The following is a 20213-nucleotide window of genomic DNA, read 5'->3' on the forward strand; positions in this document are numbered from 1 at the left end:
TCAACATGAGATTCATAGTAATTAAAAAAACGGCCAGTGGGATCGTCTTAATTACACCACGAGATCCACTGTCAAGTAAAAACGTTAAATAAACCATATCATTTGCGTCACGGAATTCACTGTTGAGTAAAAGCAATAAATAAATCATTTGCATCACGGGACTCACCGTTAAGTAAAAACGGCAGAGGAATCATGTTCATTGCGTCGCTAAATTCACTTCGACGCGAAATAATGAGAATCCCGCGACAAAGGCGAGAGAAAAGAAGGCTTCGGGTCATCTATTCCCGTCAATTTAAGGTGGAAATTCCCCTGGAATATGAAGCAGCACGTAGCGTCGCTAATTATTATTTAATGACGTTGGTAATGACTTAAGTGTGCGTGTGGGTGTCTTCGTGTGTACGCGAGGGAGATGTGCACGAGTGTATGTTTCCGAGGGTTGTTTTTTGCATATTTCCATTATAGCAAATATGGTTGGGTGTATGTGTGTGTAAGTTTGTAATACGTCTGTGTACATGTTTGCCTAGGTATTTTTTTTAAGTATTTTAGACTGGCATTCGGTTACCCAAGTTCTGAATTTTTTTCATTATTAACAATATATTGAGTTAAATATAAACTGGCGTTTCGCATGGAATTTTTATTTTAATTAAGCACCATTGTTATGCTTTTAGTGATCCGAATTTTTTCATTGTTTTCATATTATTGTTTGAAGAAAATTGTTGGAGGTTTTTTTTTTCGTTAAAATGTTTACATGTTTTGCACAGTTATTCAGGCCAGTCATCTGCGACACATTTCAGAAGGCCTTTTCTCTTTTAACTACCATTTAAACTTCAATAAATTTAAGGTTCAAAGTATCAACATTTGCATTCTCGTTTATGTTTTTCGGTCTTTATTGTGAAATCAAACAATGCATTATATTTACTCGGAAATCATTTTTTGTCATCTTTTGCAGCCGAAGGTGAAATGTGAATTTTTCTCATTCAGTTGGAAGTAGGTGTCCATTGTTCAATATCAGTTCAGTAGTTATAATATGAAGTCAGTATCGAGATAAAATAGGCCGTGTATTGATGTTGAAAAAATGTAGCATTAGAGAAGCGTGTTAAACGTAATTTTGGTTTTTACATCTGCTACTACTACTTCTGCTGCTGCTACTGCTACTGCAATTGTAACAGTTAAGCAAAACACGATCATAAAGGACGATTATTTTCCTGCGTTGACGATAACGCTTCCGTGTAAAGTAGTAATGAGTAGGTGTGATGAAGGACGTCCATAATGATCTTAAGAACGGCAGTGCGCTCTCTCTCTCTCTCTCTCTCTCTCTCTCTCTCTCTCTCTCTCTCTCTCTCTCTCCCTTTGTCAAGATAGACAATTACGCGACAAAAGTTCGATTTCCCACGGGAGAGCTTAACAATGATTCCATTAGGGCCAGGAGAGGCAGGTACGCTTTGGGATATATAAAAAACGACACAGGGAAGCATGAAACGTTATTACGGGTTACTGCAGAGGATGGTAGATAAACAAGGTAAGAGGACAAGTAGCTACTGGGGGGAGGGGGATGGGGTGAGGAAAAGTTGTGTAGAAGGACTAGTCGCTGACAAAGATGGAAGAAAAGCGGTGTGAAAGAATTACTTGCAAGGAGGCCAAAATGAAGGGGGCGTGAATCTGTGGGGCTTAAAGTGAAGCTTGTCTAAAAGTAGGAAAGGAGGAAAATCTGTGTGATAGGACCAGTATTTTCAAGTAAAGAATGAAGGAAAACCTTAAAGAGGAGGAAAATGAAGGAAGCCATAAAACTGAAAACTGTGTGAAGGATCTAGTAGCTTGCAAGGAGGAGGAAAATCTGTGTGACAGGACCAGTAGCCTTAAAGAATGAAGAAAAAACGGTGTGAAGGGTCTAAAAGCTTGCAAGAAAGGAGGAAAATCTGTGTGACAGGACCAGTAGCCTTAAAGAATGAAGGAAAAACTGTGTGAAGGGTCTAGTAGCTTGCAAGGAGGAGGAAAATCTGTGTGACAGGACCAGTAGCATAAAGGCGGAAGGAAAAATAAATCTAATGAAGGAGGAGGAAAATGTGCACAGGACCAGTAGCCTTAAAGAATGAAGAAAAACAGTGGAAGGTCTAAAGCTTGCAGGAAAGGAGGAAAATCTGTGTGATAGGACCAGTAGCCTTAAAGAATGAAGGAAAAACTGTGTGAAGGGTCTAGTAGCTTGAAGGATCAGGAGGAGGAAAATCTGTGTGACAGGACCAATAAAGTGAAAGAATGAAGGTCTAAAATGCAAGGAAGAGGAAAATCTGTGTGACAGGACCAGTAGTGAAGAATGAAGAAAAACAGTCTAGTCAAAAGCTTGCAAGGAGGAGGAAAATCTGAGTGACAGGACCAGTAGCCATAAAGAATGAAGGAAAAACTGTGTGAAGGGTCTAGTAGCTTGCAAGGAGGAGGAAAATCTGAGTGACAGGACCAGTAGCCATAAAGAATGAAGGAAAAACTGTGTGAAGGATCTAGTAGCTTGCAAGGAGGAGGAAAATCTGTGTGACAGGACCAGTAGCCTTAAAGAATGAAGAAAAAACGGTGTGAAGGGTCTGCAAGGAGGAGGAAAATCTGTGTGACAGGACCAGTAGCCATAAAGAATGAAGGAAAAACTGTGTGAGGAAAATCCAGTGGCTTGCAAGGAGGAGGAAAATCTGTGTGACAGGACCAGTAGCCATAAAGAATGAAGGAAAAACTGTGTGAAGGATCTAGTAGCTTGCAAGGAGGAGGGGAAAATCTGGTGACAGGACCAGAATGAAGCCATAAGAATGAAGAAAAACTGTGTGAAGGGTCTAAGTGGCTTGCAAGGAAAGGAGGAAAATCTGAGTGACAGGACCAGTAGCCATAAAGAATGAAGGAAAAAACTGTGTGACAGGAAGTGGCCTTGGGCGAAAGGAAAAACTAGTAGCTTGCAAGGAGGAGGAAAATCTGTGTGACAGGACCAGTAGCCTTAAAGAATGAAGAAAAAACTGTGTGAAGGGTCTAGTAGTTTGCAAGAAAGGAGGAAAATCGATGTGAAAGGACCAGTAGCCGGCAAGAATGAAGGAAAGCTATGTGAATGAGTCACTAGCTGGCAGGGTTGGAGAAAAATCTGAGCAGCAAGAGTAGTAGCGGCCATGGATAAAGGAAAAGCAGCTGAAGATTTATATGAATATATAGAGTGCTTCTTTACGCATGCGCCATTAAACTGATTATTAAGGTGGCTGAAAAATAAAACAAATGAGTACATGATAATCACAGGTCTTACGAAATGTTGACATGAAATGATTTAATTGCAGAATCAAACGCAATTAACTGCGTTGTTAGTGCACATAAAAGGCATTTTAGGGCCGATTTGATCGTTTCTTTCGTAAATTTTGTACTTGCGTTAGATTCTAGGAAAGTATTTTTTAATTTGTTAGAGTTATCATAGTATTCCTTTACTTAGCTTATTTTTATGGTCTTGTCTCATTTTGAATTATTACTAAAGAGATGTTCTCACATTGTCTGTGCGTTTAAGATTTTTTTTTATAGTTAGGATAATGCGATATTCATATGTACCCACGCGAATGGTTTTTATCCTCATAAAAACAAAAATTTACCCTTCGTTCGGACTATTTTTAACATGTAAACTAATTTTCTATAATTGGGTGTCGCAATCCTAAAAAAAAAAAACGCTTGCTGTCAAACAGTTGTGTTGTTTAATTGGTGAAAAGAGAGCGAGAGAGAAAAAATATCTTTTTTGACTAAATTTAATTTTCGTAGAATTGAATTTGATGATGATTTTTCACCTGGTTTTTGGTACTGCTAATTCCTTCATCAAAGCGCCTGTGTCGTGCCTACACAAAAGAACACGAAAACATCGCCTGGGAAAAAATATCTCTCTTTATAAACTCAGACTGTATTGTGACCCTAACGAAATGAACAAAGGTCAGATGTTGTCTCTGCTTGTGCATGAATGTTTGTGCGTGCGTTTTTGTTCGTGCACTGAAAAATAACATTGTGAATGCCATCATGACTAACATCTCCGATAAATGAATAATCCGTGGCATGTATTGCGTATTAGGGTATGCTATGAAGTTATATTTTGCTTATTGGTTTATTTTGAAAAAAGGGGGACAGGAATCATAAAAGAATGAATAAGGTGACGTTGTCACGCAATGGGCGTTTTGTCATTACCAAAATAGGTGCAGAAGTCTTAACTGGTATCGTGTGGAATGTTGGGTAACTTCTTGAGTTATCAGCTTCGAATCTCTCTGAGTGAAGATGGACCTGACACTTATGGGTTGAAAACCATTTTTTTTTTTTTTTTTTGAAGGTTATGAAACTATTGCTATCGTATTTTTATCATTATTATTGAATCTTCTATTAACATTTGTTGGAGGCTTGTATTTTCAATGTCAAGCCACAAAACCGCTTTAATATCTCGATTTCCTCCTATTTTGTGCAAACTAAAGTGAAAATTAAATCAGAACCGACACATGAAAGGCCGGACCGCTTTACCATTTCACGCTGGGTTTTCTACTTGCTCGCATTTGCTACGAGGAAGCTGGATTCTTGGTGTAAAAGTTGGAAAAGCTTTGGAGAGGAGAGAGAGAGAGAGAGAGAGAGAGAGAGAGAGAGAGAGAAGACTAATGAGAGAGAGAGAGAGAGCGTTTGGAAAGACTAATGTTCAACATTAAGATGCATTTTCACTCTTATCAACAAAAGTGCATTCTCTCTCTCTCTCTCTCTCTCTCTCTCTCTGAGATTCACAAATAATAGTAAAATGTGCTGTTGACGAAATAAACAGTAAAATAAATAATATATATACATATATATATATATATATATATATATATATGTATATATATAAATATATATATATAATATATATAATATATATATATATCGTAACTATATATTATATGTATGTACGCATATATATAAATATTATATATATAATGTAATATAATACATATATACATTATATATACTCTGTATGTGTGTATATATATATATGTGTGTGTGTGTGTGTGTGTGTGTGTGTGCCTGTGTTAAAAATGAAGGCTGGTAGGGATTGTTTTCCTTTTTCACTCGTTTCAAGCAGGGCTCAGAACAAGAAAGAGTTAAGGATTCAATTCCTAATTTCGTATTCACTTAAGATATGGGACAAAACATCCTCTTTGATGTGGGACGTAATTTCCGGGAGGATTAAGCGAAGTTCTCTCTCTCTCTCTCTCTCTCTCTCTCTCTCTCTCTCTCTCTGGATGACGAGTGTGTTTCTGTTAATGTTTAAGAATTGCTGTACCAGTACATACATAAATACATACATACATACACATATACATGTACACATTCATACATACTTATGCATTCATACTTTGACTGCTGTATCGTTGATGGCCCCACTCAAAAAACTTCTTTAACATAAAGCAGGAGGCTTTTGAGCAGCACGTCCAAAATTCCACACTCACTTGGCCAATAAATAAATAAATCATACATATATGTATGTATATATATACACTATTATTAATATTTTTTGTTCAAAATGTTTTTGAAATATACTTTAATGTGTCTGAAATATATTTTCCCTTATGGTAAGAGACCTAGGATGCAGAGGCGTCATGGTTACTTTTAATCTATTCCTTATATCCTATATATATGTATATATATATATATATATATATATATATATATAATATATATATATATATATATATATATATATACTATATATATATATATATTTATATATATATAATGTGTATACACATATATAATATATATATATATATATATATATATATATATATATATACACATATATATATATATACATACGTATATACACGCATATACATACATACATACATATACATACACATTAGTATGTGATAGCAGTATATGAGAGGAGTGAGTGTGGTAGAGTAAGTGAGTACTTCCGTTCACCTCTCAGAAGAAGTTTTTGTGAGACCGGGAAAAAGCTGGGGGCAAATATTTGTGTAACTATTCCAGTCACGGAACGCAGAGTTGGCAACTACCACTTCTTTATTGTCACATCCTTCTCGAAACCGGCGAGAAGAAAAATCGTAAACGATATGCGCCCATAAAAAGTACGAAAGTCATCACGGGCGTATGGCAAGAAGGGGAGGAAAAACACGCACAGAAATATAGTTTTCCCTCCTGTTCTGAAAAAGTTGTTTCCTGACTTGCTTATAAATGGGCTACAGCCGAGTTCGAATGTGTTTGGATTGAAGATTACTTTCATACTTTTTCAAGGTCAAAGGCTTTTTATTCAGCGTCATCCAGACCCAAGGCCATAACAATATACGTTAAATCTAGTGATTTTGTAGGCAGAATTCCTAGTGTTTCTTTGTTATATAAATATGTGTATATATACACAAATACACACACACCCACACCCCCACACACATATACATACAGTATATATAGATATATATGTATTTATATACATATATATAGATACATACATACATACATACATAGACATACCTTGTACCCCTTCCAGTTGCTAAGCAGATCTTTAGAGTGGAAGTTGCTTGCCCCATGCCCATTTTCTTGAACCCAGCAGACGCTGGGAGCTATTCAAGGCTGGGTGGACTGATGGGCAGTAGGCCAGGAGTGATTACGGACCTAAAAAAAGTGAGCCGAGCGATCTACCACTCAGCAACGGAATCTACTTTGGTTGCTGGCACCTTCCAATCGGTCCGCTTCAAGGCATTAGACATTTCGGAAATGAAATATACGAACGACCTTTCGGAAAGAGGATATTTTGCTGCTGGTGGGAGATATTGTTATGAGATGGTCGTAAGTTATATAAATGATTGCATTAATCACTTCATCGACAATGACTCAGCGCCGGGCGTCTTTTCTTCGAGAATGACCTTTGTTATGCAGTAACGAAGGTGGGTTTTCATCTCCCTGGCGTCTGTCATTTTTTATTGATAATATAATGCTTTTATTACTTTTATTTTTTCATATTAGGTGCGTGAAATTTTTGTGTGCGTGCGTGTTTATTGCTGAAAAGTGTAACAAGGGATTGCCATTTTTCAAAACTTAACGATATTCATTAAATTGTTCTGATTTCATCTTATCATTCTTTAAATTTTTCAAAATTTTGTCCAGCTTTACTCGGGGTCAATTTTAGTAAAGATTTGCATATAAATCTTCTGTATTATAGTCTACTTTCATTTTATTGGCTCTCGAACTTTGTCAGTTAAGGTTCAAAGTTATCAAAGGTAACTTCGTTCGGTGTAAATTTCAGTGCGGCTTTCAGTAGGGGTTATTAAACGTTGGGATGTGTTCTTTTGTCCTTGCCCACTCGTCCAGATAATAGACGACGCCGGAGTCAGCAAGATGTGTCTCGGAAAGATATTGTTCATTGAGAGATCCTTCAATGACAATGGGGATTGGGAACGATGGCTGCTGTGGTTTTAGCTCTTCAGACAAGGACGCACTTGGAATTATAATTATTCTTGGATTGTCCAACAAAGAGAGGAAGAATTTGTGTGTGTGTGTGTTTTGAGGCTATTCATATTGTTTTATTCAGTCTTAATTAACTAACCTAATATGAGATGTTTTTATATACCCCTTGCAAGGATTGTATCTGAAATAAAATCAAGCACGCAAGCAGTTTGCAAAGTCTCCAAAACTAATTCTGGAAAGAAAGATAATTATCTTTGCCTCGCATTTTTGACGTTTTGCTAAGGACTTCTCAGGAGCGAAAGAGCCTTTGGTAATGGGCGCCGTTGTAAAGGTAAAGCTTTAACCCAAACCTAACGTTATACAAGGCAGTCTAAATCTAACAGTAGCAAAACGTCATTCACGCTGTTCTGAATTCGAATCCTGTTGACGTACGGATGTTTCCGACCATTCCGTGGGAACATGCGCCCAAAAAATCAATGCTTGGATCTTTCAGCAGACCTGGGAGTCTAGTGTGAGCAGTGGTCGGTCACTACGGAACGAGATCCATTCGTGATGGAGTGGTCAGTTTTATGAAATCAGTAGAGCAGGGTGGTAAGGAACTGATTATAATACAAATGATTTAGAACAGAGTTTTGTTGTTTTAATAATATTTGGCACTGAGGTCTTCTAGGGTTATCATTTTTCTTAATTTTTTTGTCTGGAAAGGGTCTTATAACTTTCGTATGTTCGACTTTCATTTTATAAAAGAGAAAGAGATGCAGAAATGTTATTCAGTTGAAGTACACTTACCCTAGATGCATGATTTGCACAAATGTTTAACATTTGTATCATAAGTCGACAAGCATAACTGGTTGATGTAAGGCAGTCAAGTGCCTGATTATAACATTTGTAAAAAATTCATCAGTGACAAAAATTCTAAACGAGGTTGAAGTTGCCAATAAATGGCATGCAGGGCAAAATAAGACAGTTAAGACTGGCTAATGGCAACTCTTGGGAGGGTAAACCAGGTTAGATATTCTGAAAGGTAAGGAATGTGGAAAACTGCTCAACCCCACACAAGTATTGGTGGGGATGGGAGTTTGGTTGAGGAGGAAGGGGAGGGTGGGGGGTTCCACTGCAGTCTGGTCTGAGTGCGCTTGCCTGTTATCAGTATTGAATACGAACTAGACGACGGAGTACCAAGAATTTCGGTCCATGCTTCTCAGTACTCTTTTGTAATATATTGTTATTGCTGCTTGTTGTCATTCTGTTGTTCAGAACCTTGCTTAACAATAATACAATAATGTCTTTTATTCCTCTTTTATTGCCATTTATGAACAGGGATAATAACAGCTAGAATGGTGAAGAAAACCACAGTGGTGTGAATGCAAATATATATATTAGAAATATACATACAAACGAGAGCTTTCGAGAACCTGCTCGATTCTCCTCATTAGTTTCTAATATATATTTACACTTACACCACTGTGGATTTCTCCACCATTTTAGTGACCCATTCTATTATGAGATTTTTATGAACAATGATAATGATAATTCAGACTTGTACCAAAAAGTGTACCGCACAGTTTACACAGAAAGGCATAGAGGTCCAAAGAACAAACGTTGGCATAGCGAGTCCGTCCAGCATTGGTCGTGATGTCAACACCGACTATGAACTACGTCCGCCCAACAAAGTAAACTTCATAGAGAGTTGGTTTTTGAATGGTAGAATTCTATTACCACGCCATTTTCATGAACCTTTGAGCGTTTAACGATTCCGTGAAATGTTGCAGCCGGCGTGTGCTTTTATTGATGACAAACTTTTTTTTTTTATTTTGGTGCTCTTACATTTTCATATAGGAAGCCATTAAAATGTTTGATGTTCCCTCTCTCTCTCTCTCTCACGTATGATCTATATTTTTCAAGTTCGCAAGTTTTATCTCACATAAAAAAGAAGAGCAGATGTTTAGTGAATTGATAAAATTAAAAAGGAGTGTCTTTGTCTTGTTAATTTGTTTAAAACCAGTTCATGAAGAGTTTGAAAATAATAATCATTTCAAAATACTGAGCTCAAACCTTCTTCTGCAGTGCGGGACGAAATTGCTATACTATGCAGAGTCTTTTGACATTTTTTGTCCAAGGATGCGAATGTTTCTTTCTGCTCGCGGTTTTATTTGCGGAAGAAATCATTTGTGGGACTCAAGGATTCACCTCTGCGACAAATGTGTCAAAAGTCCACTTCACGTTTCCCTCCCGGTTCCATTTCTTCCAGCCTTCCTCGGGCCGGTAGTGATACATCAACAAAAGGGGTCGAGAAGACCTGAATCTTGCTTCTCTCAAGGGCAATAATATGAAAGGAAACGATGTTAAAAGCTGAAGAGAACGACAAGGATTTTTATACCAAAGTAGGAGGTTGACACGTGGCACAGATTAGAAGTGTGTTTTTATATATATATATATATATATATATATATATATATATATATATATATATATATATATATATATATATATATATATATACACACAATATATATATATACATACACACACAGTATAACAAATGGATGGTGCCTGTGGCTTGGCTAACGTTTTCGAAAATGTTTCTAGGGAAGGGAAACAGCTGACTGAAGGAAATTTCGTAGGGTTTTGCAAAGGAGAAGGTTGAAATGGAATGTTAGCAGAGTTGAGTTTGAATGTAAATTAAAGCCACGAAGATGAAGACTTAGTAATGCATGCATGTGTGCCAGATGAAGGAATGGAAGTGGTTGATCCTTAAGCATTTTGAGAATAGGCTAAGTGGAACGGATGATGGAAGGATGAGAGATGAATGGCTGAAGCAAGGATGATAACTGACATGGAGTAGGAGTGTCTATGGATGCAAAATTTGGGATGTGCTACAATTGTTGAACTAAATCTTTATGGTAATGTGGTGCAGATACTGAATTTGTTTGAAAAAGAGGCTATTTGGATGAATTTTATAGATCGGACGAAGACTTGGTAGAAAGATTTTCCTAGTTGTAAATACGAATCACTGTTTTGTGGTCATTTAATAACTCAAGGGTGACAGGGAGACACATAAGTGGTGAAAATGCTGCATAATTCATAAGTGTTTGAAGAAAGAAGGGAGGTAGATCGTGAGAGTCGCGGCTAGATAAGCTGTTAGATGTATTTTAGTAGACAGGCCATGATATCTAGTTATTGCGATTTCATGACAAATAGAGGTGAGTGACGCAGTGTAAGAACAGGGGTTGGTCAGTATGCTGTTGAAGTTATATATAAAATTTGAGGCTTATGACCCCGAGCTGAATATACTGTTGATGATCTCTCTGCGTAGGTATATAAAGCTCCTGATGCTGTAAAAGTTTAATTAAACGTCATTCATCCTTGATTTCGAAGTTGAACGACGATCGTGAGTGTTATTTTTCTCCAGCCCCTTCTCTTCTGAGAGAAGTGGCTTATTGAATGTACGTATATATACTGTTTATCCACAAAAGCGTCGTATTGCACCAGAGCAGTTGGTGATAAAGAACTTTCATCGTTGTTGTTCTTATTTATTATTATTGCTAGCTTTGCCATTATTATTATTATTGCCTGACGAAGTACCTTGTTGCTGAATGCATTACTCCAATTTATCCCGATTTTACAACGACACATTCCTTAAAATTTCCATTGTCTGTGGAAAATCATCTGAAAGTCAACGCGCCCCAGTGACTATTATGCTGAACGAGAGAGAGAGAGAGAGAGAGAGAGAGAGAGAGAGAGAGAGAGAGAGAGAGAGAGAGAGAGAGTGGCTCTTTCTCTCTATCTTCATTCAAGAAATGGTAAAGCTGTGTCCCCGAAGTTGTCAGGAATGCAGGGCGCGCATTGCAACACCCAACCAAGAAACTTTATTGCATTTTTCTTGACATCTGTAGCAAGGAACAGTCACGCCTGTGGCGTGGGTTGGGCTGCCTACATTCTCCTTCTGTAAAAGCCTCTTCAAGACATCCTCAACATGTTGCATGGTGGGAAAGAATGACACTTGAAAGCACCGGCGAGCGTTTTAATGCAAACCCCGGGACAGTTTTCTGTTGTTGGCAGTTCGTCTTTCTTGGTTGTTCGTGGGAGGGAGCGGAAGGGATGCGGAATTGAAAAGTATGAAATGAGGCTGTTAGGTTAAGTCTGTTGGATTATTATGCCTAAATTTCAATTCTGTGGATATGTGTCAATCAGTTTCGTGAAATAGTATTTTGAAGATTTACACATTGCAAAGTGAGATACCTCACTGCTGAAATTGAAGTCTTCAGACTGTGATTCGTTATGTATTTTCAGTTCGTAAAAGTCAGAGGCCGTGGCACTACGATTCTGTGGGCGTAATACGATTTCATTTGTTTTCGTAACTGTTCTTCGCCTTCAGCAGTTTTCTTCCTCTCGGATTTAACAGGATGAAGTAATTTTAAAGGAACAGTGACAGTACAACGTTTGCATTTTACTAGTCATGTATATAGGTGTATTTTTTTACGCAAATTAGGTACTATCAGCATTCTTAATTGCAAATTATAAATCAGTCCGTGCATATACTTAAGCGCTAATACTTTTTCAAATACCTTGCAGGATAATCTTTTAATGTGGCACACATTATGCGCGTGAATTGAATGCTGCATTATTATTTAATCCTGCAGAGAAAACCTCTTACGTTAAAATATTTTTCTCATAAGTAAGTCCTTTTGTTAATCAAAACGTTAGCCAGCTTTGTATCCGGTCAGTCTCACGGTTAATCTGAATTTGATACTCTGCATGTGTACAGATATAATATGAATTGGAGGGTAGCCTATCTAGGATGTCTCCCTTCTAAAAGTAAAGGATAATTTTGCACACGCATCATCGCAAATAAAGAATACTGTATTGCCTTTGCCAAAGTGTACTTTTGTAGGCATTTCATCTGAAATAAAGGATAATTTGTACAACACTTTCTAAAGAAAGATTAACCTAAAAAGGTGGACCTATGAGAGACTTGGCAGAAAGACGTCAGGATCTTCCGCTCATGCCATTTGGTACACGTGCACTGTTTTGATCTGAATAAGTTATTAAAGTGTAGGAGTAGTAGGTTGAACACGGCTCAAAAGTTACTATATGCTTCGTCCTGTTAAATGGCTAGTTATTCCACTCTTAATTTCTGTAATGTTTTGTCAGCCTTTCATTTAATTTTAGCCTTTTAACATTTGTTGACCTGATGGTATTGCAGTCGTAAATTCCGTACATTATTTCGTCATTCCAATATTTTTTTTCTTCAGTCTGTAAAAATAATGCGACTTCATTTTTTCCATTCATTTCCCGTTAAAATGCAACAATAGGATAAAAGCTATATTTTAGAAAATGCCACAATTTGTCATCCTACGTTTGGAATGGTTTGCGTTAAATTTTCAATGTGCGGATACGTGAACTGAATGGTTTCCTGAATGCATATACATTTTTCAACATTTAGTCATTTCTTACGTAGAGGGGGTAGCTCCAAATAGGAAAAAAAGGGTAAAACATGACCTCCACAGCATTAAATACTTCTTACACTTATACATAAGAATCATTAGATGATGTCAAACCCCTTTAGCTTCCTGCATCATTCACGTCGTTTTTGCTTATACTTTCGCGAATAGAGGCCCTTCCTTTAAAGTACCTCTTTCACTTCATTAACCCAACACTTTCTAGGTCCTTCAAACAACTCCAGGTTAAATACTTGCACCAGCATATTAGTCGCGGTCTTTTCCACCTTACTGAACCATCTGAGAACCGGTACTTCATTTCACCTACTTTAACCTTTTTACCACCTCTGCCTATGTGATCTCCACAATTTCTCAGCTTTTCAATTCTTCTCATGGAACGTATAACACTAGGCAACCGGTTAATCACAAACACTCCAACCTTTCTCTTTTGTTTACCTTCAACATCCATATTTCACTTGTATTTAACATCCATTTTTCACTTCCATAAAGGAGAATTAAGAGCATCAGTCCACTCACACATACCATCCCTTGCATTCATAGACACCCCACTCTTCATTTTCTTTCTCTGACTTATCACATCCCCCTTCCTCAAGAAGTTGAACAACCATAGTAACATAACACCCGTGTTGCATACCCACTTTTAACTAAACCAAGTAGTTCTTCATTGGCGGGGTGGGTAGAGCTTTCGGCTAGCACGCTGTTGGCCCAGTGTTCGACTCTCCGAGCGGCCAATGAGGAATTAGAGGAATTTATTTCTGGTGACAGAAATTCACTTCTCGTCATAATGTGGTTTGGATTCCACAATAAGCTGTAGGTCCCGTTGCTAGGTAACCAGTTGGTTCTTAGCCATGTAAAATAAATCTAATCCTTCGGGGCAGCCCTAGGAGAGCTGTTAACCAGCTCAGTGGTCTGGTTAAACTAGATATACTTAACTAAACCAAGCAATCTCCCATCTCATATCCTAACACAATTTGCCCCATCATAAGAACTTGCTTTCTATATCAGTTCTCTCATAACTTTGTCTACGTCCTTTAATGCAATAAAAAAATTTTCCCTCAGACTTCTCTCATTAATGCTTCATGACAAACACTTGATCAATACACCCTCTTCCTTGTCTGCCCCTACTTTCCTTATCAATCTCGCTGTTACTTTTCTCAATTACAATACACCTTCCCTGGTAGGGGAAGTAATATCATCCTCCATTATAATTTTAGTCTCCTCTATCACCTGTAACTTGTAGAGGAACAGTTCTTCTTACTAATCCTTTGGAACTGTTTCTTCATCCAGACCTAATACACGGTGGTAACCCAGGTAACAACATATTCACTACCATACGAAAGCAGTTTATTTGTAGTCCCAGCAATTCCAGATTATATAAATTGATCCATTGCCCTTGGGGTTTACATTTAAATGTAAAGTACACACTTGTGTATCCACTTGTTGCTAATTACTAATTCTGGATACGGCTTTGAATAACACATACCACCGCATTCAAAACTGAAGATTTCAAGAAGTAATAATCCACAGAATTCCAACTTCTGTAGCCTCTTTTTAATTCTGAGAAGCAAAGACAAGAACTGTTTATCTGACGATGGATAAACTTATCAATAAAATCGTTTACATTGATCGAGAAGTTTAATCATCATTGAAATTAAAATTGCTAATCTAAAACACTACTTTTGGTGCTAAATCAGTATTTTTCAGTAAAAACTTTTTCTTATTAATAAAGTATATTCAGTGTAATTTTTTGCACTACAGGCAAAGAGGATTTTTTTTAGTAATTTATAATATTATGGTGAAATGAAAGATCTGCATGTAAAATCGGATGTCAGCTTTCATCTCATCTGTATTTATTTTAACAGGAAGAAGAAGAAAGCTGGATAAGTGGAGAAGAGCTGTACACAGAAGGCAGCAGCGATGATGAGGCCATAAGTCAAGGCCACTGCAAAAGTCCAGCACACCACCATCATCATCACCACCACCACCACCCAAAGCCCCCAACAAACCTTCCATTAGATGACCAACCAAAGAAAGTAGGACCACTTCCAAGCACAAGTCCCAAATCTCCACCTTTGGCTACTTCTGAACCTGCTGCACAGGTGAGAAAAATGCACAACTTTGTTCTAGAAAGCACACCATAGGGGAAAGGATTATCTAATTTTTGTACTGTAAGTCGTTAAAAAAAAATTGACATACGAATTAATGTTGTTGCTATGTCACAACATAGATGATGCAGATATTTACAATGGTGGGATTAATTCTATATCGGTATGTACTGTACAGGACACCCAAGTAATCTCAGACTTTGACCATTTCCTCATTATTTGTCAACATTTCTATACTACCACATGCAGGATCCCTCAACATTACTTGTTTCAATAGAGCAAGATTTTCTAACAACTTTTGTGAATATTCCCAAGAACCCAATAGAGCAAGATTTTCTAACAACTTTTGTGAATATTCCCAAGAACGACCCAATAGAGCAAGATTTTCTAACAACTTTTGTGAATATTCCCAAGAACGACCCAATAGAGCAAGATTTTTTAACAACTTTTGTGAATATTCACAAGAACTGAGCTTAGTTTTGTTATTAAAACAAATATAATAAATGAGGCATGAAAGTGACTGGTTATGACATGATTGACTATTAGTTCTTCTGTATGCTAATCTCTAACCAGCTTTATCAGGTTTGTATGGATCCCAGGAATCCATAAGAATCGTTCTTACATATTTGGAATATCGCACTTATCATCCAACATATGGATGACATTCAATCTCCCAGTGTTTTCATATTTGGGGATAAAGACTCAAATTTGATTGTCAACGTCAAAATCTCACAACTAGACAGGCCAACTGTTACCCATAATCGCACTTTTACATAAACACATTTTACAGTGTCGTGCCACTGAAACAAGTAGCCCACAATTGACTGATCTGTTGTCATGAACTTGCATTACAGATTTGTCTATATGGTGACGAATTAAGTGGTCTAAACTCTTTTGCATGGGTGCAAGTATGAAAAATATTAGCTACTTAGTGTAATGCATGGTGCCAAGATGCTGGAAAACATGCTCATGTCATGTTGCTCCGAGAGTTCAGTTTCTGTAACTTTAGTGGGTGTCATATTTTAGCCTTTTCCAAGTATTGCTATTGCTTTTTGAAAGTTTAAGCACTGATTGTACTTTCTTCCTCCATCCTATGAAGTATTTTGTTTTCCCGGAAGTTATGCAGTCTTAAATCTCCTAAAAGGACATTACTGTACTGTATTTACATCAAGCTGGATATTTTTCTTCTTATAAAGAAAAATTCTGTTTTGAAAGTAAATTTTAAAGGCTCACCATTGGTAGTCATATAGATAAATAGCATCAAAATACTTTATTTTATGAAATACTTGTTATATAATATATATGGAGAATTCTGTAGGCAGCAGCTGCATTCACCAAATTCTCCTGATTTTCAGGATGATCCTCACTTGACTGAGACAACACGACGACTGTCCTTAATGGGTGTTGAGGAAGCTGGAGCCGTGAAGGTTTCACCAAGAGCCACTGATGAGCAGGTAAGAGCAAAAATGCAAGCCAAGTAGTTGAAGCCAAATTTCAGCAAAAATATATTAAAGCCATGTCCTGCATAATCATGATGCAAGCAATTTTTAACAAGCTAGTATTCAGTATTAGGTTTTACAGCCAATCCCAATTTTTACCTCATTTATTTTCAAATCCTTCAGGTAGGTCTAGCAGTTTGCAGGTTAAGAAGGGTGAGTTAGTTATGACATGGGGTCTTATTCAACTACAGTACTTCTATAATTACATAATATAATAAATAAGGCCGTTCATGACAGTATTCCCTTCAAAGAATTTAATCACGATACTAAAAATTTACCTGTGATCGGTCCATTTCAATGCTGCCAAGATGAAAGTATCTGCATTATAAGCAGGCTTTCATAATAAAACTATACTTCAAGCAACCCTGTGTAATCAAAGGTGATGAATTTCTTCTTTTAACTTAGGTTCTTCTGAGTGATATTAACTCTTGTTGTTTCTGTTTAAAAGCTTCATTTTTTTCAATTATCACCAGAGTTATTCTATTAAAAATCTTCAATAAGTACTATACATTTTGTACATAGAATGCTTTTTCTTCATATATCCTTGTAAAGAAACACTCAGTATGTCGCCCATACTAACTTGTAATCAGTAACTTGGGTCAAAAACTATCATCATCTTGTGCTCTCAATAAGTACACTTCACCTTGAAGTTAATCACAGCCTCATAATCCTTAAGCAGAGCTTGTGAGGCCTCTTATTAATTTAAATTATTATTTTGCTCTTGTAACAGCTTCCTTGCCCTTTAATTGTAAGGATTTAAGAGTTTCAAATGAGATGGTGTGATTCTAATTGTTGTGATGTAACGCCTATTTTGCGTGCTAGCTATGAAAGCAGTTTAACAATGTTAAACCATTAATTTATAGTAACAGTTATAGGGCTGGACTGAAAGATTTCAACTTCCTAAAATTGCTGATACAGTTATGTAGATGCTTTGTGAAGTGAGAAGCATTTGCTTGAAAATATTTTTCTTGCATTTTTAAATACCATGATTATTGAACAAATGTATCTTATAGAATGCAATGTGTATGGTGAAACAAAAATTGTTTAGTAGACTTGACTAAACTGTTCCATACTGTAATAAATGCCAAATCTCACATTGAATCTCCCTTTTTCCTCAACTGGACCCTGATGCAGCCTAAAATTTTGTCTTAAGAACAAAATGGGGTTCCATCATTAATAGAGTCTGACGAGTGATCTTGTTCTGAAGAGAGCTTAATGAATGGTCTTCAGCTTCCGGTTACCATCAACACCAAGAAGAGATGGCAGTAGAAGCCTGGAGAATAGTCATCTGCGACTTCCAGTGCATCCTCTTCCAGTGTTATCTACACCTCTGTCAACAGGGTGAGAGATATGGACAATCCTGAGAATAAGAAGGAAATCTGATTAGGCTCTGAGAAAGGGGAGACAGAGTCTGTAAAAGAATTTTTTTCTGTATTAATCCTGAAAGATGCTGATTACCCAAGACTTCCACATTGATCAGTGGAGTCAGGGGCATCTCAAAACTTGCAGCATTATTACAGGACCTTGCCCCTTTCCTCCCTTCCGCAAGGAAGAAAACTACTGGGGACCTGATCAATGTCACTGGTGTAATGACCCCCAGAGGCTTAGTTGCAGTGTCATTCATGGGCCCCAAAGGAACCTTTGAAGGAAACTGCACTTAACTGCCACCTCAGCCTGTCTTGAAAAGAGGCTACAAACACCATCTCACTTTTTCAAGACCATTTACCTTACAAGTTTATGGACTGGTGAGAAAGGTAAATGTCCTTTCCCTGACGCCTCAAGCCTGACATCTCTTTGAGAAACAAGTCTAACCATGATGTAGCCTGGAACAAAGCTATGGCGACTCCTCTGGAAAAAGCCATTCCAACCTAAGGTAGTTCATCAACTCATAGATTGATGGGATCACCAATAGAGGACAGAGCTCAGCATCCTCCACGATGCAATACTTCCACTGCCACATCAAAGAATCCACCTCTTCCAGAGCACCCCACTCATATAAGGACCAAGATAAATAAAAGGACCATGTGGACTCGACGGGTAATACTCAAGGTGCCTTCAATGATGGATACTAGTAATTAAGGAATACCCCTGGTTTCTTCTCCAAGACAACTATGCTAATGAGTGAGCCCAGCTACCTTGCAAAACTGCCTTTCCAACTCTGCAGAATCTGACAGCTCAGTTAGATCCCCAAACAGAACAAGTTCCACACAACAAAGGCACTAAAGGTGATTAAATGCAGTCAACCCTGTTACCCTCATACCAGAATAGGAAGCTAGACCAGCTAGGTTGGCCCACTATCCGACCTAGGTGAGCAGGAGTGCACAGGTTGAGTCAACAATGGACCATGCATGTTCCGATGTAGCCTTGAGCCAGTGTAACACACCGTAGTACAATATGGCCATGCTCACAATGGTCAGGAGACTGACTGAGGACTTAACAAGATAGTTCTAGAGAACTATTTTAGCCAGCCCTCTGATTGACTCTTCCTTATGTTTCAGAAAAATCACAAACTCTCCTCTCCCGAGAAAGGTGCGCTGTGGACCCATGCAACAGAGCTTGGTTATGAATGAACTTAGGCATTGATTCACCTGCACTGCCTTTGCAAACAGGTGCTAGGATCACCATCACTCCCAGTGGAAGAACTATGGCTGTGAGAAGTCTTCTTAGCCTCCATGACCTTCTTCCTCTTGTTCTGCTGATATGAAGATGAAGACAAAAAACAGTAAAGCTTGTCTTTGACCTCACTTGGCCATGGGTATCTCTTCCTCTCCTGCATCTATTGTTAAGGAAAAGGTCAAGGCATACATCCCAGACTAAACAGGAGCAGGAGCTGCCATAGCAGCTACAGCTGTAGCATTGAGAACAGTTGCAGTGCACTTAGGCTAGGAGGGAGGAAGTTGGGGCTGTATTGGTAGGATCCAAAGAGACCGATGCCAGCTGGGAACTTTTAGTCAAAGCCAAATGTCCCTGAAAGCATAGAGGAGAGTCTTCTACTATGACAAGAGAAAGCCACAATGCTGTCAGCAGCTCTTTCATTTCCTGGGGATGTCTGGGAGTAGAAACAGCAGATGATAGAGAGGTGAGAATGGCAGGAGATGGCATTACATAAGCACCAGCACCCCACATGGGGGCAGCCACTCTATCATTGTCTAGTCCACACATACCCTTACTGGACTGGGCAAGGGGAGAACGGGTGGACACTTGTCACAGTTGAAGGAGTAAGGGATCAAGGCAGGTACAGAACAAGGAAGGAGTAATTCTGACGTTGCAATCACCTTACAGTATTAAGAGCTCTGATGGAACCTTATTTGCCTCTTTCCTCCTCAATTTGCTATTCTTCCACTGGGCAGGTGACCAAGAGAGACTCAACACAGTTAAAAATGGCAGGCACTCCTGACCTCTAGAAGCCATACAAAAAGAATGAAGGTTAATTGTCTCTAGAGAAAAACCTAGCACACAGTTATTTGTGTCCAGGATATTGTAACTGATCATTCTTTCTAGGGGAAGAATGCTATGGACCATCATGCTAACTAGTCACAGAAAAGCAGAATCCATAAACATTACAGTCTTCAGTCAATTAAATATGGAAATATTCTAGTAGGAGATTCCAACAGCATCCATGATGACAGAGATACTCCAGTACATCTCCACGGAAAGGCAGCTGGAAAAAAATTGTTGCTGCTTACCAAGCAAGTGGGTGGGTCCCCCACCCCATCACT

The 20213-nt window shown here is 38.0% G+C and overlaps 1 protein-coding gene across 4 annotated transcripts in view; it reads left to right on the plus strand.

Moving 5' to 3' along the window:
- The window catches only part of LOC136828058 (bromodomain-containing protein 4B-like), a 244872-nt gene that overhangs the window by 215898 nt on the left and 8761 nt on the right, over positions 1-20213 (plus strand). For all 4 annotated transcript variants that reach the window (XM_067085758.1, XM_067085760.1, XM_067085759.1 and 1 more), the window contains 2 exons: positions 14753-14989; positions 16351-16449. In XM_067085758.1, coding sequence (XP_066941859.1) covers positions 14753-14989; positions 16351-16449 — 336 coding nt within the window. The remainder of the gene's footprint in view (positions 1-14752; positions 14990-16350; positions 16450-20213) is intronic.

The sequence above is a fragment of the Macrobrachium rosenbergii genome, chromosome 42 (assembly GCF_040412425.1).
Source record: "Macrobrachium rosenbergii isolate ZJJX-2024 chromosome 42, ASM4041242v1, whole genome shotgun sequence".
NCBI lineage: Eukaryota > Metazoa > Arthropoda > Malacostraca > Decapoda > Palaemonidae > Macrobrachium > Macrobrachium rosenbergii.